Consider the following 12,007-nt stretch of genomic DNA (forward strand, 5'->3'; position numbering starts at 1 on the left):
AGCAAATGCTGCCAGAGGAGAAGCTTTAGCCAGAGAAGGGGAATCAAGTTACCAAGCTAGACCTGCTCCCTTGGTTTGCTGACAGGTCTTTAGCAAATCTGCCACACCTCCCTCTACAAGGATGAAAAGCCAGATGCATACAGCTCCCACGGTCCCTCGGTTCTGCAAGGAGAGGGCTCAAAACAGAGCACAAGGCTGAAAAGGACGGTAGTTTATGGCAGACAAAGCAGGAACTGCACACAAGAGCTAGTGCAAAGAAAGGTAACTTGGGCTGTGCATTCAGCAGGCAAAGGTTTTCTCAGTACGATTCACCAACACCAGTTCCCTTCAGCCAGGACTCTGCACTCTTCCAAGTACTTCGGAGTAAGCCACAGTCATTCAGCCCGGGACCAAAATGAACAAGTTTTGTGATTTATAAACTGTGATTTGAAGTATTTCTATTCCTCACACTTGTTTGGAGTTTTTATTGGCATGGGTAGTAGGTAGAAAACAGCAATTTACAAACTCATGGGACTGAAAGTATCTCACAGCACACAGTGACCATTAAACACTTTATTGTTTAGGAGGGAACCTTGGAAGGGAAGAAACACGCCTGCTGGTTTAACCGATGGCAGCATGCTAGGAACAGTTAATCCTAACAAGCTAGTCAGGGTTACTTCCAAATACTTCGGACCCCTTTCTCCAGAGCAAACGGACAAAGATAACAGCTCTTGAAATTCAGATGTGGATTGGTGAAACCAAAGCTAGCACAGGGTGAACCAGGCTCATTTTTAGCAAGCCTCCAGGCTACAAGTCGTGCTGGAAGCACCTGGGGTCAATATCATTCTTTACATTGTAATACGATAAAAAAGGAAACGCTAGCGTCCTCCTCTCCCGGAACCCTCCTCCCAATTCCAGGAAGTTCCACTGAGCTGATACATGCAGGCAATCAGAAGAGGAATCATGTCATTGTCTTGGACCGCTAAGGGCAGAAGGCACCGGTTTTGGTCAGTGTCTATCCAGAAGGATGCTGGGGCTTCTAAGGGCATCTGTGGTCCCTGTCCTCTGCTCTTTGGTGGCTGATGTTTATCCAGAATTAACTAACAGCTCCTGGAGGAAAAAGGAGACAAAGGAAAAGGCAGCAAGTTAGTTACGCAGCAGTTGACATGGGACTGTTTCCTTCAGAAATTACGGAGTGACGTTGGCAGGGTGAAAACCTCACAGAAAAATCATCAGGTTTCACCTGCTGTAAAACACAAGACACTCAAGGGCACAGAGGGCTGTAGAAGCAAGACAGCAGGTCATGATACCAAAGGCGAGACTGGTTCTGTGAACAACAATATAAGGTTAGCTACAAATTATTAGGGTTTATAAATCCGATGGCCTACAGCAGGAGAGAAAGGCCACGGTCTCAGGTAAGCCTCAGAGCAGCTGGGTCACAGGAGTAAGTTAGCTCCACACTAAGTCCCAGCCTCAGGAGGACACAGGAGCACTTCGATTAGCTGCCATCAGATGCGCACACACCACTCACTCATCCTGGAACACGATCAACATAAGGGTGAGCACTGGAGAGGGGAGAGGAAGAAAGAGCAGGACTCAGAGACTGTCCTAACTCCTGACATGTTTGACAGTCTTTATTCTATTAAGACCCAAACCCTCCTAAAATTCAAAGCGAAATCATGCCTGCTTTGTCCCTACAGCAACCTCCTGTTTTCTGAGTGATACGTCCTCAGACCCTGCAGGTATCTGCGTATGAGTTGTGGACATCTGAGGGGTAGGAAAAACAGAGGCTTTCAACCTTTTTAGGATGGAGATCACAGAGCTTGCTATGGCCTCTTCCTATTTTTACCTTATCGCTCCTATAAATTCAAAGAAATCAAACCAACAATGCCATCAGTAGTAGATGAGAACATACCTGGCACTAGCTGTAACACCTGTCCCTCTGAGGATCTGGGGTATTGATGTTGGACCCTACTTCAAAACCTAGGTAATCAGCTCTCATGCATCAGCAATGGCATCTTGATATCAATGAACTGCTGGTGCAGCTACACGAACAACAGAATTGCACAGGGTGAGTCCGTCAACAGGTTACTTTTTCCCTCATGGTCTGGACAGGTGCAGTTCCATTTTGCAGAGTAGGCAGTACTTACGCATGTTTAGAGGACCCTGCTAAAGCCAACTACAGAAAGACAACTGAATAGTTAGCTGCACATGATCTCACCGCTCATTTTTACTAGGGCTGGATTTGAGCTCGGTTCTAATCTCTAGACACCAGCCTTTCTTAGGAGAGAAGCTGTGCTTCCTTGAATGTGAATCAGAAAGGAGAACATCACAAAATAATGATGCTAGCACACTCGGCAATATCTGTCAGAAGGTATGTCATTTGGGCTACTTCTGCATAGCAGGCTGATATTCGCTGCCTAACACCTGCAAGGTCAGCATATTCAGTCTACATTGACCATGCATCTCCAAAGACAGCCCCATCTCTAACAACAATGCACTGGAAAAGCTTCAAAGGTCTCAATAATAAAGAGAAAATTATTTGTCAAATTATTTAGACAAAGCTTATCCAGAAACCTGACAAATGAACCATCAATAGTACTCAACTGACTCTAATTTCCCAGCTAATTTTTCTCATCATTAGTGACTTAAAAGTTTTGCACAGAGCAATACATTTTAAAAACTCCAACCGCACTCACACAAATCGTAACGAGCAAAGCAGCAACAACTCGCAATCAATTTTGCAATAAAGTAATTTGCTGTATTCACACTGTAACACTTCAATGAAGTGTCAAAGAATGCTACATTTTGTGAAAAACACACTGATGTGGCCACTCTGTGGTTAATCCTTATGGAAGACAGTACAACCTTTTTCTTTAAAGTAATTTTAAAGACTATCATAGTTACACAATTTCACATACAAAATTATAACTATATATTTTTACTCATTCCAGCAGAAAACGCAAACAGCCAGCACTTAACCTCAATCAATTCTTTCCAGCCTAACCTACCCACATGCCAGGGACGCATCAAGCTGGAGGCTCACAAACATTCCTTGCGCAAAAACATCAGGTTCCATCTCACTCTGGATGACTAAACTTTCTCAAAATCTTTTGCACAGTGAGCACTGGACCCAGAACTGATGGGCTGCCAGGCAGGCCAGACATCAATTTCCTGCTGTGCAGCTCTCACCAAGGGAAGCTTCTGTGAACAAAGGATGCAGGTAACGATACCGTCGGTCAGCCCACCGTTGGTCAGCCCACGCTGCTCCCAACAGTAGCCTGATAAAATTACATCTAAGACCAGCCTGTGCTGGATGGAGAAACTAATTAACATCCTATCCCTCATCAGGAGCATGGAGTGTTCATGAAGGTTATAGGGTTGGTATTTTTGGGGGGAACTGAAGCACTCCCAGTACACAACAGCCTGCTCAGAGGTATGACTTTCCCAGCCGTTTCAGACTTTCCTGCTCAGATGCCAATCCAGATCTCACAGTATTAGCCATGCCAGTGTAGACCACTACCATCCTGAACCCTCTAATATTGCTAAGGTTTGGTTTACAAAGAAAGTGAAACCAGAATACAGTCTCTGGCTGGCTATGAACCTGTGCTCCTCTGGATCTTCTGCAGAACACGCCGTACAGTGCAGGCACAATTAACAGCTAACAACACTGGAGGCCAGAGGTCTCTGCCAGCTACTGCAGAGCATCACACAGCCCTTGCACGCTGCACAGCAGAAGCTCTGTAGGCCTCATGATCTGTTAGCCCACCATATAAGTCTATGCTTGTTAGAATATGCATATAATTGTTTTCACTGTTCCTAGGTCATCAGTTTATAAACCTGTGGCTAACTACTTAAAAGCACCGTTGCATCAATTTCATGCCTCACAATCCGTGTAATAGCATGGAAGGACACCATATTTCTACGACTAAACACACTTTTTGCTTAGCTAGCCATTTACACCAGCGTTTTAATTCCACCTTGCATTGCAACCATGCCGATATAGATTTGGCGCCCTTTCATTTCCTTCCAACCTGGAATCCTCCCTGCAAGATGCTACTGGGTTGCTACGACACTTACCTTGAGCAGAAGGAGGCAGGAAAGGGAAGAAGCAGTCTGAGCTCTCCTACATGTCCTTATCGTTGCATATGCACCAGACAAGTTGCATATGCAAAAAGTCCAGGCAGCTTGCAATCACAAGCTCTTCCCACACGACAGGATACTCCCAATTAATCAAGTTGAGGCTCAGCCTGAAGAAGTTCAGTGTCTCATCACAAAATAATCACCCCACAGTTGGCATTAGCTGGTCTCTGCTGCAGTCTCCGCAGAACAACAACTCAGGAAACAAGCAGCCTTTGAGATTGCACCGCACACTCTAATGAGAAGGGACTGTGCCCTTCCTGCACAGGGTGGGTAGACTATTTTTAATGTCACTGCAATGTCAGGTAGACACCAGGTTCCAGTTTCAATGAGCTCCAGCCCAGCGCCTCTACATATGAATACAGTGTCCATACAAAGGGGTCCATACAAAGGCAATTCCTCACAGCTGTGTCTGCAGCACAAACAGGAATGGCAATCTGTTCAGTCCTGACAGCAAATCCAGCTGGAGGGCACACAGTGCTCTCCTCCACGCCTCTTCTGGCAAGCAGGACCTTGAGCCACTAACCCATGCTCTTCCACCACCGTGAGACTCCGCTTGGGAACTAACAGCAGTCAAAATTGGCTGGCGGCTCAGCTGACACAGCCCGCCACTTTGCAGCTTTCCAGTTCTGGTTCCAGTTCAGTGAGGAGAAAGGGTCAAGCTCTGCAAGCAGATGTGCTCCACAAATCTCACCCCTACTGAGAAAGGAGTCCAGTCAACACCCAACATGGTCCTTCTCCCATAACAGAGCGCCGAGGCCTTGGTACCTGCATCAGGGCAAGCAAGTCTCGGCAAGATTTTCTAATGCACTGCTCTCTTGTCTTCCTCCTGTTCCTTCTTTGTCAGTTTGCACCCCAGCATAGAAGCTCAGGCTGCCTGGCGAGTCTGCAGCATCCTCTCCACCTCCCGCAGTTGCTGGCTAGCTCTGCGCCTCAGCTCTCAGCCTTACTGGAGGCTCACAGCCAGTGGAGGAATCTCCCTCCTTGAAAGCCCAGACCCTGAAGAACTTCCTCCCTCAGTCTTTGCCAGAGTCACTGTTTGCCAAGCCTCAGATGTGCTAAGACATATTTATTTAACCAGCCTTTAGTCTCATGGGGTAAACCCTGCAAGTTTCCTCCAGTGAGTGCCTTACCTTTGTTCTAACATTCCTTTAAGCAGTCACACCATGGTGCTCACACATATGGGCACTGTGTAGCTACGAAGAAATCAGAAAGCAGATCTCCATGGTAAGTGACATGGCACATTTGGAGCATCAGTGACGAAGTAGAAATTAATCTCCATAGTTCCTAGTTCCCTGCTGTGTGCAGGCAGCTCTCAAAACTAGAATACCTGTTGGCACACAACAGACTTCGGTAACACGACCGCACAACTTGTTCGTCTGTTAGTCTGGAAAGAGGCACTAACAAAATACAAAAATCCTGACCTGTCCTAAGATGGGTGTTCAAGGCCTTTCCACTGGATAAGGCATTTGTTGCGGCGCTATTAGCACCCCAAAGTGCCTGTAAGGGACATTTGAGTCACTTTGGTTTGATGTACGCTGTAGGTATTTTTTGGTTATGTGCAATTTGTTCTGTTACATTCAGGATATTGGCTATTTTGTGGAGCAGCTGTACTGACTAATGGATCACAGCACTTCTGTGCCATATAGTTATTGCACAGAAAAGCCTCTCTGTTTCTCTCATCCTTCAGGAGTCCAACAGTTGCTGTCCTTGGGTTTGGAATAAGAAGGGCCATGCGTATGCCTGGCAGCAACAAAAAACATTAATTCAAAAAGCTATGAAGAGAGTTTTGTTTTCCCTCTTCTCTGTACTGGTGTCAATAGCTTTGCAAAGCAGAGAAGTTCACCCAATGACTTCTTGGCTCCTTCCCCAGATGGTGTCTTCAAAGCTGGCTTGACAGCAGGAAAGACATCTTTCAAAAAAACCCACCAGATGCATTGTCAGAACACCCCAGAAAGTGCTTTCACGTGGAAGTCCTCTGGTCTACATACCCCACCAAAGAGTGCAAGGAACAGAAACAGTCTCTCTGGTTTCCTCTCCCCCTTCCTCACTCTCACTCACAAGAGCCGACACACTGTTTGCTTTGCTCTGCCTTGACACCTCTCCATTGCTCTGCATCATCCAAATATGAAGTTATTTACTAGCACAACTTATCTCTAGCTGTTCTGAGACTCACCTGTTTGTTCATGCATTATAACATTGATTTCCTCCAGACAATTGTTCTGATCATTGTTCTAACTCACAGAGAGCTCCCGTCATTAGCCTTGCTTAACATCAAATGTTTTGCCACTGACTGAGCAGCTCTGCAGTTACTAGACTGCACAAAAAAAATCATCCCGGTTGGGGGCTACATCTCCTTGCTGAGCTGATAGCCCCAGACATCGCAGTAGGGAACATGCTCAGTGCTTTTGATTTTGGACGTGTGCTAGAAAACACTGGGGCCAGGAGGAACAAACACCGCTTTACAAAGGGTCACTGCTGAAAGGATGACTGTTAATTAATCGGCATACAAACTGAGGGCAGTTTTTGTTCAATCAACGTTAATTGCATTTAATCTCGTTCTCACCATTAAGAAAAGCCACCAGGCCAGGCTGATGTTGCTAGTGCCTGACGCACAGATTCCACCCACGTTTGGGAGGCAAGGCGGGAGGAGAAAAGTACTGGAAAGAAAGGAAATAACCCTTCCTCACCCCTTCTGCATCACTGCACAATTTCATTGGGTCTCTTCCATTATTTAAACAATTTTTGGTTTTCCAATAACATTACAGAGGAGCTCAAAGGATGAAAATCAGACATGGAGCATTTCACTATTAGTTATTCTCACTCTCCTGGGTACTAGCTTAGAGCTTTGCTAACCTGCACAGCCCTGGACACTCTGCTTCTGTAAAGGACTGAAATACAGAAAATCACTTATGTGAAGCAGTGTCTGCTTTTTAGTCCCAGGCTGGTCCCAACAGACCTGCCAGTGCCCCTCAATATGACCTACAACTGCTGACTGCCACCTTCCATCAGCTCTACCAAAGTCTTCCTTCTCTCCTTGCTACTGACCACAGCTTCACCACATGCCAAAACATGCTGAACTCTGTCTTCCTCTGACATCTTGTAACATAAAGTAGTATTTGCTGTTAAACAACATCTGACCAAATTTGCCTTGTAAGTCAGTGCATGTTTGAAGCCTGAACTTCCCAGGTAGACCACTAGTGCATCCACCAGCGATTTGGCTTTGATCTGGGGACTATGACACTATCTCCCCAGCCACCTGCTTGGGAAACTGGAAGGATCCTCTCGCTTCTGCAGCAATCAAGCCTGGGGGCAGAGGGGCAGCTTTTGTAGCACAGGAAGCCCAAGGTGGCAGATTTCATGACTACTGGCTTATTGCTTCTGCAAGTGCCTTGCGTTTTTCCAAATCAGTATCAAGAACAATAATAATCAAGAGTGGGCTCTGTCAGTGCCTTTCCCCTGTGGCAGCACACAACACTTGCCCAAAGCCAATGCTGCCGTTTATCATAGATTTTCTTTATCCCTTGACAAGTGTTAGTCCCATTGTCTCTCACCACATAAAGTGGACATATCACAAGTGCCATGAAGGACTGGCTGAGTTTTAAGTGGTCTGAAACAGCTCCACTAGACTTGGTCAAGACTGCTTTAAATCATTTCCCATTAGGACTGTGACTCTCTATCTCTCTACAGCCAGCATAATAACTTTACCTCAAGGGAAGATAATTACATCCCACTATCCATACACATCAGAAAGTACACACTACAAACACTACCATGCCTTTCTGGAACAAGCAACAGAAGGCAATGCAGGAGGAAGGAGATAACACTGGATTCCCCTCCATCCTGCAAGTGGAGTCACCCTGAGCGTTTTGCAAGCTCGTGGATCAACCTCCGGGAGGGATAAAGGGATCCAGAAGGCACAGAATGTTTCTAAATCAGAACAACGACAACTTGTACAAATCCAGCTCTGGTTTTGTAAGGATTAAAATGAACTTCACCCAACTGTGAATATCCATTTCCAGAGCCAAAAGGAATGGAAAACCACTTACTGATGCAACAGCATTTCATTATTTCAAATCCTAAGCCCAACACTTCCAAAAATTCAGGACAGGCAACAGTAATGTTAGTGCTGGGGAATGTCAGCTGCAGGGGTTTAACTGCTAAACTGCCAAGCCATGCTCTGAGCACCACGTAATGAAACAGTATACACAAATAAAGGCAACTTCTCCATACTCTCATTCATGCTTTTGCTACCAGCCCCCAGGATAGTCAGTGGGAAAATAAAAGGAAAAAAATAATCCCAGAAGCCAAGAGATTTTGGATTAAGTTGTATAAATGACCTGTTACCCCCTAACACAAGGAAGAAAGAAATGTAATAAATACCTGCAAAGCCACTCCAGTATTTTGGATTAAATGGATTACAGAAATGGAAAATACATGATGCAAGATGTTATAAAACAAGATGCCAGGAAAGTGCAGGAATTTGAATCAGGCTGGCAAATGATCCCTGCAGACTATTGAGGAAAATTAATAGAGAGAAGGGGTAGAGAAAGGATACAGTAAGAATACTGACTGATGAACACTGTTGTTAGGACTTGTAATTTCAGGATGTCAGACTTCCACTTAAATCTACTTCAGTCCTGGAACAAAAATAGCAAATCCTACTGTTAAAAAGCACTGGAAGTAGAAAAGTCAGATATGCCAAACCTCATTTCAGGATAGGTTCCCCTGTGCATCCTTCAAGACTGAAGTTTGTGACTTTAATTATTCCTGGAACATTCTGTATATAGGGATTCAATGCAGGGATTACTAGCAGGATCCTTGTAGCAAGTGCCACTTCTCAAACAAATTACACCTCACTGGATATCAGTAATATATACAAGAAAACAAATTAGATAAAGGCAGCAGGATGGCAAGGCACAGATCTGGTGCAAGGAAATTTCACAAGGTCACCTAGAAAATAAAGACACTTAGAATATAAACTCCTACAACGTTTCTAATTCCACAGCGCATTAAAGCTTTGTGTGACCCAGACACAATACACGTTCAGTACACCAAGGACTCCACATAAGTCTGAGACCAAGCCTAGCTGAGACATGCTTTCTTGTGAAGAAATGCCATCAGGCTCGGGGTGGAGGAAAAGAGAGACAGAAGATAGAAAGAGCAACCTGAGTTGTTCTCTGAATTCCTAGGGATCACCCCATCCCATCCCTTGCCTCTGACCATTGACAGTCAAACACAGACAGATGGGAGAAGCCAGGGAGAGAGGACATCATTTTGTTTGGAGGCAGATACAGCAGTTCCTTGGCTGCAGGGCTTCTTCACAAGCTGATCCCACTTTACATACTGCATTTTGCCTTTCCACATCTCATCCTGGAACAGATTATTAACCTGCACTAGTTCTAACGAGCACGTCTTTAACTCCAGGAATTTTCATGAAGATGGAAACACAGGAAAGTCCAGTCCTTGGGAAGAACGTGAAGAGCTGCTGAAATCGCTTCACAATGCCTCAGCTATGGCACTGTGCATTTGAGATGAGACCTCAATAGCGGTTGTTAAATTCTTATCCTGGGGATTTCACCTGCTACTTGCAAGTGTTACTAAAACCTGCAATTTTTCCATGTGCTACAGGAAGGTAAGCACTGCCTGGAGGGCATGAGCCAGAGTCCTAGGCTCTGCTGTCAGACTCCTCCCAACTTGGCTCAGCAGCTGAAGATAAATCCCCATCTCAGTTTCCCTTTCTGTACATAACAGTAATGCTACTTACCAACGACATAGAGGTACGATAATTATTCACCAGCAGAAGATGCTAAAGAAATGCAAAAAAATCACAGTTCCCAAGGGATCCATCCCTCTGTACAATTTGCATTTAGGCTTCAGAGGAAATCTAGTGCTTTATCTTGTCCCTTTCTGCCTTGCTTTAGCAGGATCCTGCACTGGATAAAGAGATTTCTGCTCCAGGTCAGGGTAGCGTGTCCACATTTAAGGTATTGCTAACTCCTGTCTAGTCCAGCTTCATATACCAAGCACAGAGGCAGGCAGAGACTTCCTCAGATATCCTTTTGCTATGTCTAATTCTATTTCTGTTCAGTGATACAGTGAAATTCCATGCAGAAGTATTATGAGCTTGACTGGCTTTATTTGTTTAAGAGTTCACATTTTCATTAAGCTGTTGCTATTCAGCAGCCAGTAATTTTATTTGTGTGATAGCCGTATTCATCTTGCCCGTATGGGTGTAGATGTTGCTCTTTTTCGTACGGCTGAAGAGGCAAAAATCAGCAATGACAGAGCCAAGGGAGGACTGGGAATTCTCATGTTTGTTTGCAGACTGATGTGGGATGTAACTTCTACTTGGTTTTATGAAACACTTCCCAAAGACTAGGGTCACAGTAAAGAGCCTACAGGTAAATTAAAAATAAAAAATTTAAAAAAAATATATTGTACTAGGAGACTACCTCCACTGCCCAGGTACAAAACCAGAAATTGAAGTATCTTTCAGCAGAATCAGCCCATTTGACTCAGCACTGCAACTCTTCTGCACCAGAAGCTTATTGCTGACTGAGCGTTTATGGTATTTGAGTATCAGATTTTAAAGAATTAATTACATGTCTAACTCTTGCCAATCTTTAAGTATCTTGAAATATCTGGTCCCAGGAGCTGCAAGATCCGATTAGATCACAAGGAAGAGAAGTCTGGTTGGCTAGCCTGCACTAAGCCCCAATTAGACAATTCTCTACCAAGTTCAGGCAACCAGACAGAAAAATAACAGGTGTTTTGAAATGTTAATGACCTGAACTGAGACAGTCAAATGACTCAACCACACCTCTTAGAGGTTTCAAGTCATCCAAGAAACCCTAAACATGTCACTCTGCCGCTCCCCTTTTACAACATCAAGGAGCCAAGGAGCAGGGAAGCCCTGCCTCCTGTGTGAGCACTGGGTAGGGATTTCGCAGTCCGGGCAGGAGAGCACTGGGTGTTCCCGCCAGGCATGACACACGGACCGGAACGGAGAGGCTGTGGACAGACTGGGATGCCACGGAGATGTTCAGTCATGCGATTACGTGCGGATGCCCAACCACAGGCACACCCAGGCAGGAACCTGCATGAAGCTGCCTGCTCAGCCCTGAACGCCGAAGCCATCGTAGTCAGTATCTCAGCAAGACGGATTTGTTCTGAGCAACTGCCCACTGGCACTCAACATAACCACTGCAATTAAGAGAACAGCAGATAAGATGCCCTACAACCTGAAACATGGATCTGAGCAAACAAAGGAAGAATGGCAAACACTGGGAGATGCATCTTTATTTCTCAATCAATATCTCCTGTGTAAATTCCAAATCCTTCTTTCAAAATTAAAAATATTTACGAAGTGAAAAACAAGCTCAGCATTTCTCTAGCTCCTTCCTGTCCCTTTCTCTCTTCAGAGGGCACCCTGGTAGATTATCAGATGCTGGAATAAGCCACAAAAGCCTCCTAAATAATTATTTCCCATCCTCTCCACTGCAAATTTATAGTCCTGCATCTGTGTTAGGACAGAGACCTGCTTCCATCTGTCTAAAACACATCCTTTGTAAAGAGGATCTAAAGATGGAATGTTTAACGTGAGCATTTGAAAATGTATTAAGAGACTGGAAAAGAAAGTAAGAGTTTGTAAGTGTGCTGTTCACTTGTCTTGTGGATGCTGCTCAAGTAGAGGGGGAGCTTTCTTTTTTTTAAATATGACAAATGATGCTGGTCCCATCTTGTAATTTCCCTCACTGTGCAGAGTGTCTGTTCATGATAGATACCAGTGCAGCTGCTTAGGTGTCCATTTATCTGCTAGAAAAGCATTGTCCATTTGGAACCAACTCATCCTAAAACAGTAGCCCCAGAGGGGGAGCGAGAAAAA

General features: G+C 44.9%; 1 protein-coding gene across 1 annotated transcript in view; it reads right to left on the reverse strand.

Moving 5' to 3' along the window:
- Positions 1 to 538: 538 nt before the first annotated feature.
- The window catches only part of LOC104160646 (MICOS complex subunit mic25-like), a 114,926-nt gene continuing 103,457 nt past the window's right edge, over positions 539 to 12,007 (reverse strand). The window contains exon 8 of the mRNA XM_009698828.1: positions 539 to 1,089. Within this exon, the coding sequence (XP_009697130.1) occupies positions 1,066 to 1,089 (24 nt within the window). The 3' untranslated portion in view covers positions 539 to 1,065. The remainder of the gene's footprint in view (positions 1,090 to 12,007) is intronic.

This window comes from Cariama cristata, unplaced genomic scaffold (genome assembly GCF_000690535.1).
Source record: "Cariama cristata isolate BGI_N322 unplaced genomic scaffold, ASM69053v1 scaffold28364, whole genome shotgun sequence".
In the NCBI taxonomy this organism is placed as follows: Eukaryota; Metazoa; Chordata; class Aves; order Cariamiformes; family Cariamidae; genus Cariama; species Cariama cristata.